This window comes from Salmo salar, chromosome ssa21, assembly GCF_905237065.1.
Source record: "Salmo salar chromosome ssa21, Ssal_v3.1, whole genome shotgun sequence".
NCBI lineage: Eukaryota > Metazoa > Chordata > Actinopteri > Salmoniformes > Salmonidae > Salmo > Salmo salar.
In genome coordinates this window covers 46,438,911-46,454,485 of record NC_059462.1, presented here as the reverse complement: position 1 = coordinate 46,454,485, position 15,575 = coordinate 46,438,911, and the positions used below count along the sequence as shown (strand labels likewise).

General features: G+C 43.7%; 1 protein-coding gene and 1 long non-coding RNA gene across 2 annotated transcripts in view; one reads left to right on the top strand and one right to left on the bottom strand.

Moving 5' to 3' along the window:
- The window catches only part of LOC106582417 (zinc finger E-box-binding homeobox 2-like), an 82,591-nt gene extending 74,559 nt beyond the window's left edge, over window positions 1-8,032 (bottom strand). Inside the window, 2 exon segments of the mRNA XM_014165518.2 lie at window positions 5,910-6,071; window positions 7,763-8,032. Of these exon segments, the coding sequence (XP_014020993.2) occupies window positions 5,910-5,982 (73 nt within the window). The 5' untranslated portion in view covers window positions 5,983-6,071; window positions 7,763-8,032.
- A 40-nt stretch (window positions 8,033-8,072) lies between these two features.
- LOC106582418 (uncharacterized) lies at window positions 8,073-15,121 on the top strand. Its single transcript, XR_001323302.2, has 3 exons — window positions 8,073-8,430; window positions 8,788-8,864; window positions 14,135-15,121. It is a non-coding gene; the product is annotated as an uncharacterized lncRNA (long non-coding RNA).
- Window positions 15,122-15,575: the final 454 nt, after the last annotated feature.

Here is a 15,575-nt window from a genome sequence, read left to right as displayed (position 1 = left end):
CTGATACTTTTGGATTTTTCGTCTGCCTGTTGTGACTGCCTTTGAGCCAATGGATTACTGAACAAAACCCACCAACAAACGGAGGTTTTTGGATATAAAAAGGGACTTTATCGAACAAAATGAACATTTATTGTGTAACTGGGAGTCTTGTGAGTGCAACCATATAAAGATCATCAAAGGTAAGTGATTAATTTTATCGCTATTTCGGACTTTTGTGACTCCTCTACTTGGCTGGTAACTGTTTGTAATGTTTTGTGTGCTGGGCTCTGTCCTCAGATAATCGTATGGTATGCTTTCGCCGTAAATGAATTTTATACATTTTTATTATTAGTATTTCTGTTTTTGAATTTGGCGCTCTGCAATTTCTCTGGATGTTGGCCAGGTGGGACGGTAGCGTCCCACATACCCATAAGAAGTTAACAAAAAGCTTATTCTCCAACAGCCGTTAAGAACTTGGCCAACATCTTGCTGGTAAGCCTCAGGGTCCTTGGAAAAAATCAGGATGTCATCTAAATAGACAAAAACAAAGCGTCCAATCACATCCCTCAGCACATCATTGACTAAGTTCTGGAAAACAGTAGGGGCATTAGTAAGACCAAAAGGCATGACCAAATACTCAAAGTGACCAAGTGGTATGTTGAACGCAGTCTTCCACTCGTCCCCCTCTCTTATGCGGACAAGGTGGTAGGCATTCTGGAGGTCGAGTTTGGTAAACACTGTGGCACCATGGAGGGGGGAAAAAGCAGAGCTGATGTGTGGCAAAGGTACTTGTTCTTTACTGTGATATTATTCAGCCCACGGAAGTCTATGCACGGCCTGTGAACATCCTTCTTCTTCACAAAGAAAAACCCAGCACCCACTGGGGAGGAAGATGGCGTGATAAGTCCTGCAGCCAGAGAATCCTGGAGGTACCTCTCCATAGCATCTTGCTCGGGGCGAGAGAGGTTAAACAACCGGCTACTGGGGAGAGGGGCTCCAGGCTGAAGGTCAATGGCGCAGTCGTATGGCCGATGAGGCGGCAGCAACAGGGTGTGATTCTTGCTGAACACAGGCGCTAGATCGTGATACTCGGGAGGAACTGATGACAGGTCCAGAGGTTCTGGAATGACTGGGGGCACAGACAAGGAAGAGGGGATGGCAGAATGTAGACAATTAGAGTGACAAAATTAACTCCAAGTGGTTACATTTCAAGCGGTCCAGTCAATCTGTGGGTTGTGTAGCTTTAACCTTGGATGGCCAAGAACCAGGGGAGAGTAAGGACAGTCGATTATGTGGAAACTGATCTTTTCCTGGTGATTTCCAGAGAGACGCAGGATGACAGGGTCAGTTCTCACAGACACGGGCGAGGAGCTTTCCATTGAGAGTGTTAGCATCGAGGGGTGAATCGAGTGGGACAGTGGCCAGGCCCAACTGGGTAACGACACCTCAGTCCAGGAAGCTCTCGTCGGTGCCCGAATCGATGAGAACAGACAGAGGAAAAGCCTGGCTCTGCCACACAAGTTTGCCTTCAAGAAGGGGTCTGGGGGAAGATGGGCAGGCGATTTGGCTAAACAGTATATCCCCCACTACTGCCAAGCCCCTTCTTTTGCTGGACGCAGGGAACAAGTGGAGACAAAGTGACCAGCCTGGCCACAGTATTGGCAGCTCCTAGCGCTGATTCGTCGTTGCCTCTCCTCTGGAGAGAGACGGGCCCGGCCGAGCTGCATGTGTTCAGGATCTGGAAGAGCCGGGATAGGATGCAGTCGTTAAAGGAGGACAAGGCACTGAAGCAGATGTTATGATGCATGCAACCCTACCTACCTACCCTATCCCTCCGACGCTCACGGAGCCAGTTGTCGATGCGGATAGCGAGAGAGATGAGTTCATCATCAGGCTCATCCCTGGACACCAACTTGTCATTGAGGGTCTCCGTGAGCGCATTCTGAAATGCTCCCTGAAGGGCCTCCTCATTCCAGCTGCTCTCATCGGCGAGGGCGAGAAACTCACATGCCATCTCAACAACACTATGGGGGCCTTGATGGAGGGACAGGAGTCGTTTAGCGGCATCATTACCGCATACCGGGTGGTCGAAGACTTTCTTCATTATCTCCATGACTCTGGAGTAGGAGTAGCAGATGGGGGACTGTCTCTCTCACACTGCTGTGAGCCAGGAGAGCGCTGCTCCATGGAGGCAGCAAATCAGAAAGGAAATCTTGGCCTGTTTGCTAGCCTAAGAGTAGGGCTGTTGCTCAAATACTAGTAAGCATTGTACCAAAAAGGCTCTGCAAGCTCTGAGGTTGCCATCGTTACGCTCGGGATTCGGAACGGCTCCCGGAGCGGAGAAGAATAACTTGGAACTGGTTGTGAGCTCTGGGCGAAGGGTAGGCCCTGTACGTCAGACAGGCTCCGTGAAAACTCCTTGATGTGCTCCAGAAGGGTCGTTGGGACTTGGTCATGTTGCTCGAGCAGGGCACCTTGGCCGGCGAGGGTTTGGTGGAGAGTATCAGAGTCTGCTGGGTTCATCTCTTTGGCCAGATCGTACTGTTACGCGGAGTGGAACAGGGGAACCCAAGAGCAGACTCAGATGAGGAAACTGGGATGAAGTAACCAAGGTATTTATTGAAACACAGGGGGAAAATGGAGTGCAGGCCAGGGGAAGCTCGGGTGGGTTGCAGGAAACCAGGTGCGGAGGCTGAGGCTGGAGCGAGAGGGGTTGGGACAGGGTAAGCAGGTCCAGAGAGGAATCCAAGGGAGTAGTAGAGTGGGGGAATCCAGGACAGAGTAGCAGGATGACGAGACATGGAACTGGAGACAGGGACCAGAGTCAGAGCGGGTGGAACTGTAGCTGAGAGGAAAACAGTGTCAGGCAAGGAAAACAGGCACAACAGGATCTAACAGTAACAAACGGCTAGAAGCGTAGACTGACTGAGCAGAGATTACGATCTGGCAGCGTGGAAGTGGCAGGGCTGAGTATTTGTAGAGGTCTTGATTATGGATCAGGTTGCAGCTGGTGGGGATCTGCTCTGACTCCAGCACACCTGTCTCCGCCCACACAATCACACACACACAGAGAGAGAGGGAGAGGGAGAGAGTACTGGGGGAGTGGCAGCAGGTCAAGGAAACACAGGATGAGCAGTAGAGGGCGTTTCAGGAGCAGATGTAACACAGACACATGTCTCCAGCAGCAAGGACAATGGCATGTTTGTGAGAAATGTAGCATGAATGGTACAGCAGGCACCCTGACACTGCTCACTGCTGATTATAGGAGCAGGGAAATGAGACACACTTCCATTGAAACCCCATTGTCTTGAGACAGTTATGGACCCACTAGCATACTGGCCATGACAGCCATGCCTTCATTTGAATGTTGTGAATGTCCTGAGATGAACCCATGTATTAAATGTCTTATAACTCTGACTATATAAGGGTTCAAGACAATAACAGAAGACTGCTGGTGCCTAGGCTCTTCTCATTTAATCGAACATGTCCAGTTTATTAGGTGTTTGATCAGTCTTATTTATATTTACCTCACACACTTTAGTACACCAATTGTGGCTTTGAAAGCTGAAATAGTGTAAAAATATATATATATATATATATATATAATAATGAAAGAAAGAGTATTTTAACTTTACTGGCTGGCGAGGTTAATCGAGCGCTTTTGACAGCTGCGTTCACACAACTGAACGACCCCTCACAGCTGGATGTGACGTGTCGCACGGGGGGGCTGCGAACTGCAACAAAGTTGTGCAGGCTGAGCATATCGAGTTTCACAGGGCCTAATGTGACCTCCGATTGGGACCAGGGAGCCACGGAGTTAAGATGAGGTGGGGGTGGGGTGGGGGGGGGGGCAAACATCCCAAGAAGAGAAGTATAGGCCTAACCACAAGATACTGTAGGCCTGTATGCCATACGGACAATTTGTAGGCCTACTCTATAGAGTTAATTTCATTTACATAATAAATCGCATATTTCGAATATGAGGATTATGGAAAAACAAATAAACACAGATATCAACAGTTCTGGTTCTGCGTTCCTCTGCGATAATAAAATGCATATGGTCCTCCAGACTTTATACAGCAGAGATCCCTATGGGAATACTGCATCGGAGTGAAAGGTTTCCACAGGCAAAAAGGATCTTCAGACTCGCAAAAGTTCTAGTACACAAGCAAAGGTATTTCGTAGTAGACTTTCAGTCTGAATGACTATATCCATTCTGAATAACACATATTTACACCAGACCAAAACTGAGGGCACACATGTTGTTCTGTTGTTGCCTTAACCCTACCATTAATGTCTTGCATCGACAGTATGCCTAGAGGCATATTCAGGCAAATACAAGCGAAAAATAACAAATTGCATATTAAAATATAGACCTAGGAGGCTATGAAATTCTCTCACAGGGAAGAAGCAATCCGTTTAAATAGGGAATGGAAACAAACATTTCCACATTAAAATGATCAATAATAAAAGTGCACACCTGGGAGAAACAACAGTAGCAGCAGTCCTAGCCTCTGACGAAACAATATTGTCAACATTATTTTTCTCTTCATTTTTGCCCACATTGACATTGGCTGAATGGTCTTACAAATTTAAACAAAACCGTTGCAATTCGAAAAATCACTTCTCATCTTGGTTTTTACAAAGACCGACATGCGGCTAAAAGGAGCTGCAATACTTCACTATTATCTTTGTTGATCAGAAACGTGCTTGACAGCAGTAAAGATCCTGAACAACATACTGAGTTCATTGAAACAATAAACAAATAAAAACTAGTAAACAAAATAAGTCGACTGAAAATGTGTGATATAAAAAAAAAGATATAATTTAAATGTAAAGATTGTTTCAAAAATACATGTTTAGCTACAATACTGCTATACAACAAAATCAAAATTAAACAAACTACTGTGATATCAGTTTCACATCAAACAAGTAATACCATGGGAAATTAAAGTAACAAGAGAAAACGAGTCAGTTCAACATTGACATGAATTAAATATAACTTTGCATAACACACATGGCTGAGGCGTCAAAAGGGATGCCCCCTCGCAAAATCCCTATCACTCCCAACACAACTCCTACACAAAACGGTTTTCTATATCCTCTAAACGTTGTAGGTTAACACATAACTCAAGTAACGTGTCAGAAATACCAGAAATACACTCGGATACTTTTGGTCAGTCTGTGAGCTTGCCTGTACGAGGTGTGTTGTGTTTAGTGCTGTAGCCTTTGTGCAGCACCGGATCCGATCAACACTGACACATTCAGAAACTGTGTCCTGTTGTCATGGCCATTTTAAGACCTTTAACTCCGAGTTGACAGACTATATATAATAACTAAGACGTGGTAAAGGTCTTTAATAAAGGCACCAAGTCAATTATGAATGGCAATTATAGCACAACACAACACAATACCCACAACACAACACAATTCACACGACAATGAAACTGTGTTGAATAAAAGTGAGATAAAGCACATTTACGTCATAATCACACAAAAGTTACCAATGCAATTCAGTTTCTACCTAATTCACAGGTTTTTCCGATTTATCCAATTCATACGAGAAGCGCTATAGGCCTACCCACATAACGGTTTTCCTGCCTGCTAGAAAGTAGCACTGTCTCGCTGAACCGCATTAGAGCCTCATTCTGACATCCCTTTCTTACACAGACTTTGACAGTTTACTTTAACGCTCGTTAATCTCATTCAAAATAAACATGAAAATGCTTTTCAAAGTGATTAAGTTTAAAACTACAACAAAATGTAGTATACTTTTACGCAAGCATCCCATTCTCAGTGCCTACACTGAATATAAACTATAATCGAACTGTGAAAGGCGACAAGGCGCGGGAGGTCCCGCAAATGACTGCTGGCAAAACTTACAAATGTTCACAAACATTCATTTTATTTAACTTAAAACATATTCTTACCGTTCTTTCTCTGTGGGTTGGATTGTTTTCGCCTCTTACACCGGGGACCCTCCGCCATGATCTCCTGCTTCATTGATAAGAGTTTAGGCTAGGTCAGATGGCTTACAGTCCGCATGGGCTCGGCTCCTTCAGTCAGCAGCACAGGCAGGCTCCGGTTGATATCTAATAACCAAACAAAACGGCGACAAATGTTGGGACAAGATAACTGTATGGATCCCGTTCAACCACAGGGGCCCGAAATAAAACGTTTTAATTCACTCTAAAGTCTTCAATGAAACTCCATATGGGTTAAAGTCCAGGAGAGGGAGTTTGAGCAAAGACCGTACTGCGTCCGCTGTCGCCTGGTCTTTTGAAGTGTCTCCTAATCGGGCAGATTGTCAATGAATCGGAGCAGAAGGAGGAGGAGGACGGACAGGCTGACACATTCAATAGCTTACAGGGATGACTGAAAGAAAGCAAGGCATACATTTCCAATAATGTCGATTATTGTATGAAACCTCAAATGAAAAGGTGGATGTTTCTGTGCAAGTTTCTAATTGAACTTATACATCAACTTCTGAGACGTGTTGATGTCTTTGATATTGAAGGTTTGTTATGGCTGTCCCTACTGTCAGTCTTAGGCAACTTTGCTGTCATCACCAAATGTATCACACTCGAGAAACATTGATTCAGTTTTAATCTATAACAAAATATATTAATAGGCCACAGACTACTATCTGAAATCCTTTTTTTTCATCTGCCTTAATCAAGTTAAGCAAAGTGTTCGATTCAACTAAATAGGCTCATCTCATATCATGTCAGTCATTACGAGTTTGTTTTCAATTTTTCCAAACTGTGTTTATGAGTGTATCTGCGGAAGACCTAATCATTTTGATAGACTATACACATTATGAAAGCATGTTGGACACATTCATCAAGAAAAAAACGTGCCAAATGTTGCAATATGTGGGGAAATAGACTAACTTCCCCTTTATAATAATGATATGTTCAAATGTATTTAATCTAGCATTCAAACTGATTGGTAAAAAATAAAAGCAGTATCAGACCCGATTTAAATGTTGTTTAAAATGTAGGGACGTGGTGTCAGTGGAGTTTGTATTAAAAGGGTAGCGAACCGTAACAGAAGAAAACAAACACAAAAAACTCATAAACATTTACACGACAATAAACGGAAAAGCTTAATATTATACACTTTAGAGGAAAGTCAACTGAAATAGAATGATAGAAGCACAGCCCAAACGAGGGTCTTCTGGTTTAGAGACTTACATTTGGAAATGTTTGCCACCGCATCACATTGCATTTTTTTTCACAAGGCTTTGGCATTTGCACAAGCAGTGAACACACACATAGCCTACAACACACACAACAGTGCGGATGTTAATGGTCACTGCCCAAATCCCAGCTACACATAATATGAGCTGTCCACAAATTTGGAATGTGGATAAAAAACAGTGTATGTTGATCTGTCTAATAGAAGGCTATGCGTAAAATGAACAAACACAATGGATGGCAAACCAACGCGAATAGCCTACGCCCGTTTCTACTCGGACAGCTCAAAAGGAATAGGAACGAATAACATCGAATACAATTTGATTTCCCGGAAAGGATACAGGGAATATAGGAGAGCATCAGACCACAGTTGATGCAGGTAGGCCTATATAGCGCTCTATCCACTGTTGCAGCAGCGCGCACCTATCTCACCTGAGCAGGTAGGCTGTCCAACTATGATAATTGCGCAACGGCGCACGGATACCTGAAGTACCTGCATGGCAAATCTACCTCAATCAAATAGATATTGAAGTTTCATTCACATAAACTGATGTAAAAATAGCAATATGTTAAAATACACGTACCAGTGTCAGTGTGATCCTCTAAACAGCTGGTTGGAAGACAGAACGTCACAGAGAGATGATAAAGGGGTGCGTTGTGGATCCAAAGAAAATAACTGGTAATAAGCCTTGAAAATAGCTTGATGATGAGGGACCGTTATTCCTGATGGGCAGGTTAGGACTGGTCTCTTTCAGCCACTTCACGAAACAGACCTGGGAACGCGCACTGACGGGTTACGCCTCTTCTAATGACATTTTTTCGCTCTTTTTCTTTTCCTGCAATATAGAGGCGCGAGACATCCTTAACACGCCACCTATCTTCACGCGCAGGGATAATTGAGGAGTATGTGCGCGCGTTGTTGTGGAGACAGAGAGACGTGATCAAGTTGTTGTCTCCCATGAGATTCTATTTGATCATTTGTAGGCTGTGCTTTGAGTCAAATGTGAGAGGAATTACCCACGCATCAGATTTCCAATAGCGACTTCATAAAATAAACAAAACAGCAATGTATTGGAGTGATAGAGAAGGTATTTATAATGCGGTGAAAACTACTCTCCAAACTGGCATATGAAAGGAGCGCCAAGGTACCTGATTGGAGCGCACAGGTAGTTTACCTGCACGCAAATGGCTGCCTTCCGGCATGTATTCAGAGGCACTACAGCGGATACCTCTGCCTTTTTATCTTGACTGAGTGAGTGTATATTCTCATTCAAATTGTTCTGTGCCATTCCATACTGTAATTTTTGTATAAAAACGAACGAGGGAAGATGCAGCATATTTTCAACGGGGCTGTCACTGGCATTAACGAAACACGCTAGGGTAAAGGCGTAAATTATAGTCTGCAAATATGCGTATAATTCTGTAGAGTGGCTTATTTTAATAGTGTTAAATGTTTAGCACAGTTCGTTTTCATTTACATCATCACTTGTACAGCAACATAATGTCTAGCGGAGAGTTACACCCATGGTTTGTGGTTGTTAAAGTATTCTCTGTGTCTATGCATTTTCTGCATGGATGATACTCTCACCAATGAATGGAATATGATCAGTCCACTCATAGCCAACTGGATTAGACTGGCGATCATACCAGACCAGGAATATGGGAACTGGATAAAGATGTTATCAGGTAATTTTGAGCTCTACAGTAATCTTTTAAAGTTATTAACAATAATAACGTTGTAACGTTATTATTATTATCAAATGTCATAAGCATGTATATATTGTAGCCTACTTTTCATGTATTTATTAATATGGAATTGGGGACCACTTTTTCCAAGGCCTCACTATATCACAATACTTGCATGGAGGCTAAAAGTAAAGTCTGTAGTATGTCTGTAAATAAGCCTTGTAATATGAATCACGACAGGGATACGTGTTAAATAATCATAAAGGTTATCTAGAAGTGCACAGAGGACACGTGTTTATACTAAATCTCTCTTTTTGGTGTCTCTGTTGGTTCTTAAAATGACATAACATTTGATTAGACTTCGATGCCCGAGTGCCGTTCTTTATGATCAAGACATCTTTACGACATCTACTGTCAGTAGGGCATCCTCTCGTCTCTTCTAGAAGAACAGCGTTTTTAAGAACATTTGTCCTGAATCCGAGTTTGACCAAGTATATATCATAGTTCCGTAATCGCCTAAATCCTCCAATTAGCTTTTGATAATGAAGAATGGCATATACTGCCATTATCTAAATTACATTCCCACCCACTGGGCACACTCTGAAATGACGTTGAACCAATGTGGAATAAAGGCTGGATTGACGTCTCTGCCCAGTGGGCACTAACGTGGTTGATTTGGAAAATGGAGCACAAATATTTTTTTAAACAATACTTACCTCAATGTGATTAAAACAGTTGTGTTAAAAAAAATGATCTGCAGTTTTATGAAAAAGTTGTCTATAAAAGTACATTTATACTGAACGTTTTGTCCCTGCTAGCAGATGGCTTTTGGGAAGAAAATAACAAATGGAAAAAGAAAAATATATATTTTATAATATGAGATGCATAAAGCTGAATTGCGTGTTAAAACCACCTGTTAAGTTCTAGGAACAACAAAAAGAGAAGTGACAGCCTCAGTTACCTCAAAAACCTGAGGAGAGGGTTGTCCTGCCCTGCACACACACACACACACAAACACACACACACACACACACACACACACACACACACACACACACACACACACACACACACACACACACACACACACACACACACACACACACACACACACACACACACACACACACACACACACACACACACACACACACACACACACACACACACACACCACAAAGATAGAAACCTAATGTTGCTCAAGAGGTCTTATTGCAACACAGGAGGGATACGGTTGAGGGAGTAGATTAGAGTCAAATAGATAACTTTCTACTGCAGTGGGCTAAATCAGGATCACACACAGTGTTTCTTGGTAGTGTTAAACAAAAGTATACACCTCACACACATGGTTATGGGCTTAAAAAACAAGACACCTGTATGATATCAGATATAGAGTTGACATTGTTTACATTTTGAGTTTGCATCCCAAAATTAGACTTTATATTCAGTACCAGTCAAAAGTTTGGACACACCTACTCATTCAAGGGATTTTCGTTATTCTTACTATTTTCTACATTGTAGGATAATAGTGAAGACATTACAACTATGAAATAACACACATGGAATCATGTAGTAACCAAAAAAGTGTTAAACAAATCTAAATATATTTGAGATTCTTCAAAGTAGAATTTTGCACACTCTTGGCATTCTCTCAACCAGCTTCCATTCACCTGGAATGCATTTCAATTACAAGTTAATTTGTGGAATTTCTTTCCTTCTTAATGTGTTTGAGCCAATCAGTTTTCTGTGACAAGGTAGGGGTGGTATACAGAAGATAGCCCTATTTGGTAAAAGACCAAGTCCATATTTGTAACGTGGGTCGTATAAAGGGGACCAAGGCGCAGCGTGTACAGTGCTCATATTTACTTTTAATTAATATACTTTAACAAAACGACCGACAACAGTTCCGTCAGGTGACATACATTAAACAGAAAACAACTACCCACCAAACCCAGGAAGAAAAACCCCTACTTAAATATGATCTCTAATCAAAGGCAACGAGGATCAGCTGCCTCCAATTAGAGATCAACCCAAACAATGCCAACATAGAAATAGAAATACTAGAACTTAAACATCGAAATAGAAAACATAGAACAACCCAAAACACCCCCTGTCACGCCCTGACCTACTCCACTATAGAAAATGACATCTTACTAGGATCAGGACGTGACAGTACCCCCCCAAAGGTGCAGACTATGCAACATAATCAAAACCCAACAAAACAACCACAAAACACAAAGGGAGGGTAGGGAGTGTGACAAAAGTCTATGGCGGCTCAAATGCAGTCCACATAACTTCCAGCATAGGAGGCGGCTCTGGCTCTGGGCGTACTCCCCGCTCCACCCGCTGATCCTTCTGCTTTATTACCACCTGATCGTGGATCGTCGTCGAAGGAACCGGACTGCAGATCATTGCTGGAGGTTCAGGGCTGCGGACCGCCGCTGGAGGCTCCGGGCTGTGGATCGCCACTGGAGGCTCCGGGCTGCGGACCGCCGCTGGAGGCTCCGGACTGAAGAGCGTCGCTGGAGGCTCCGGACTGAAGAGCGTCGCTGGAGGCTCCGGACTGAAGAGCGTCGCTGGAGGCTCTGGACTGAAGAGCGTCGCTGGAGGCTCCGGACTGAAGAGCGTCGCCGGAGGCGCCGGACTGGAAGGTGTCATAATAGGTTCCGGACTAGTGACCTTTGCTGCTGGCTCCCTGCAATGGATCATCTCTACAGGTTCCGCGCAAAGGATCATCACTGGAGGCTTCTTACCATGGATTATCTCTACAGGTGCCGGGCCATGGATTATTCCTACAGGCTTTGTGCCATGGTTTATCCCTACAGGCTCTGTGCCATGGTTTATCCCTACAGGCTTCGTGCCATTTATAATCCCTCCAGGCTTTTTGCCAAGGATTATTTCTTCAAGTTCCGGGCCATGGATTACCTCTTCAGGCTTCGTGCCATGGAATATCCCTACAGGCTCCGGGCCATGGATCATCACTAGAGGCTTAGTGCCATGGATCATCTCTACAGGCGTCAGACCATCGATTATCACTGGAGGCTTTGTACGTGGAGCAGGAACCGGTCTCACCGGACTGGGGAGACGCACTGAGGACCGAGTACTCAAAGCAGGCACCGGCGGCTGTACTGGGTTATGGATGCGCACTGGAGGGAGAGTGCGAAGAACAGGCACAGGACGTACTGGATTCTGGAGGCGCGCTGGAGGGAGAGCGCGAGGAGCAGGCACAGGACGTACTGTGCTATGGAGGCGCACTGGAGAGAGAGTGTGAGAGGCAGGCACATGCTTACCACAAAAAGCACGGGGAATTGGCTCAGGTCCAAGTCCTGGCCCAGCCAAACTACCCGTGTGCCCCCCCCAAAAAACACTTTTGAGGGCTGCCTCTCGTTCTTCCCAGGTAGGCTCTGATATCATTCGATTACCTGGCCCCAAGTCCAGTCTCTCCTCTCAATCCACTCCTGATGTGACCAGATGTCCATTTCTGCCCGGGCACGGAGCTTGATCCAATCATGGTGGGTAGTTCTGTAACGTGGGTCATATAAAGGGGACCAAGGCGCAGCGTGTAGAGTGCTCATATTTACTTTTAATGAATATACTTAAACAAAATAACAAAACGACCGACAACAGTTCCGTCAGGTGACATACACTAAACAGAAAACAACTACCCACAAAAACCCAGGAAGAAAACCCCCTACTTAAATATGATCTCTAATCAGAGGCAACGAGGATCAGCTGCCTCCAATTAGAGATCAACCCAAACAATCCCAACATAGAAATAGAAAAACTAGAACTTAAACATAGAAATAGAAAACATAGAACAACCCAAAACACCCCCTGTCACGCCCTGACTTACTCTACTATAGAAAATTACATCTTACTAGGATCAGGACGTGACAATATTATGGCACAAACAGCTCAAATGCCTCTCTACAGTGAAATAAACTTCTCCCACTTTGGTTATTTTGAACAATGTGGTAAAGCAAGATTTACTCACCTTATGTTTTCCACTGTTTTGTGGATTATATGTAAATTGCTTGATTTGTTACCTCAAAATACCAGTAACACAGTGAACACCCACAGGGCAGTTCTCTCTGATGTGGTTTGGCATCGGATTGTTGCCCACTGGCATCGAACAACAAACAACTTCAATCAACAACAAAACAAATGTCGTCTGATATCCTTGCCTTTTGCAGTTTGCTATGCAACTATCACCATTGAAGTTTATGGACAATGAATCCTTATGTGTTTTTTTATATTGACATATTGTACTCAATATCCCACTGGCCCCCCACTCCTCCCCCAAAACGACCCCCCCCCGCCATGCCTCAAAGTTGGAATAACAGAATTGTCTAGAATGTCACTGAATCGTCTAGAATGTCATTAAGATTTCCCTTAACTGGAACTAAGGGACCTAGCCCAAACCATGAAAAACAGCCCCAGTCCATTACCCCTCCTCCACCAAATTTGACAGTTGGCACTATGTATTCGGGCAGGTAGTGATTTTTATGCGCTACTCGCTTCAGCACTCAGCGGTCCCGATCTGTGAGCTTGTGTGGCCTACTTTTTTGCGGCTGAGCACTTGTTGCATCTAGATGTTTCCACTTTACAATAACAGCACTTACAGTTGACCAGGGCAGCTTTAGCAGGGCATACACTTGACAAACTGACTTGTTGGAAAGGTGGCATCCTATGAAAGTCACTGAGCTCTTCAGTAAGGCCATTCTACTGCCAATGTTTGTCTATGGAGATTACATAGCTGTGTGCTCAACTGTATACACCTGTCAGCAATGAGTGTGGCTGAAATAGTGGAATCCACTAATTTGAAAGGGTGTTCATACATATACTGTTGTATTACAGTGTAATAACGCAGCTCAGCCTTCAACACCATAGTGCCCTCCAAGCTCATCACTAAGTTCAGGGCCCTGGGTCTGAAACCCTTCTTGTAAAACTGGGTCCTGGACATCCTGATGGGCTGACCCCAAATGGTGGAGGTAGGCAACAACACCTCCGCAATTCTGATCATCAACATGGGGGCCCCACAGGGGTGCATGCTCAGCCCCCTCCTGTACTCCCTGTTAACCCATGATTGTGTGGCCACGCACATCTCCAACTCTATCATCAAATTTGCTGACGACACAACAGTGGATATTACTTGTCAGATATTGCTGCACTGTCGGAACTAGAAGCACAAGCATTTCTCTACACTCGCAATAACATCTGCTAACCATGTGTATGTCACTAATAACATTTGATTTTATTTTATTTGGTAGGCTTGATTACCAACAATGATGAGACAGCCTACAGAAAGGAAGTGAAACCCTCACAAACTTCTACAGAAGCATCATTCGGAGCATCCTGTCGGCTGTATCACCACCTGGTACTTCAATTGCACCGCACATGCAGGGCTCTCCAGAGGGTGGTGAAGTCAGCCCAACGCATCACCAGGGCACACTGCCTGCCCTCCAGGACATCTACAGCACCCAGTGTCACAGGAAGGCCAAGATGATCATCAAGGACCTCAGCCACCTGAACCACGGCCTGTTCACCCCGCTACCATCTAGAACGCAGAGACAGTACAGGTGCATCAAGGCAAATCTCCAGGCCATCAGACTGAATCTTATACTGTTCTAGCCAGCTACCACCCTGCACCTTAGAAACTGCTGCCTTATGTACATAGAGTCATTGAATAATGGTGGCCTTAACCTTTTACTGCAGTGGGCTAAATCAGGGTCCCACAGAGTAATTCTTGGTGTTCTTAAACAAATCTACTGTGAAACAAAAGTATACACACACAAGAATATGGGCTTAAAAAAACAAAGACACCTGTACCATGTCAGATATAGAGTTGAAATGGATTACATTTTGACTTTGCATCCAATATTACCCTTTATATACATCACAGAAGACTGAAATAAAGCAAAACTGTTTGACATAGAAACACCGGATTTTCTGCAAGTGTTTTCAAATAATCTTTATTAATTATGACATTATAAAAAATATGACTAACATTCCACCCATGAGGCAAAGGGGGTGCTTTTGGCCATTGACTAAAGGAAAGGGATACTAATGTTTACGTACTGTTTCACTCAATTTATACACTGAATGTACAATACATAAAAAAAAAAAAATTAGGAACACCTGCTCTTTCCATGACATAGACTGGCCAGGTGACTCCAGGTGAAAGCTGTGAACCCTTATTGATGTCATCTGTTAAAAATTCAATCAGTGTAGATGAATGTAGAGGAGACAGGTTAAAAAATGATTTTTAAGCCTTGAGACAATTGAGGATTGTGTATTTGTGCTATTCAGAGGGTGAATGGGCAAGACAAAAGTGCTTTTGAACAGGGTATGGTTGTCACGTCCTGACCATAGAGAGCTCTTATTTTCTATGGTAGAGTAGGTCAGGGCATGACTGAGGGGGGTTTATCTAGTTTATTTAGTTCTATGTTGTTTGGTTCTAGTTTCTTTTTTCTATGTTGGGGTTTTTGTATGATCATCGTTGTCTCTAATTGGGGATCATATTTAAGTAGTTGTTTTTCCCACCTGTGTTTGTGGGAGATTATTTTGACTTAGTGCATGTTGCACCACTGTCGTCATGGTTTGTGTTTTGTTTATAGTTTATTGTTTGTCTTGCAAAGATTCACATTAAAATCATAGATGTGGAACGATACCCACGCTGCGCCTTGGTCTCCTTCCTACGATGAACGTGAC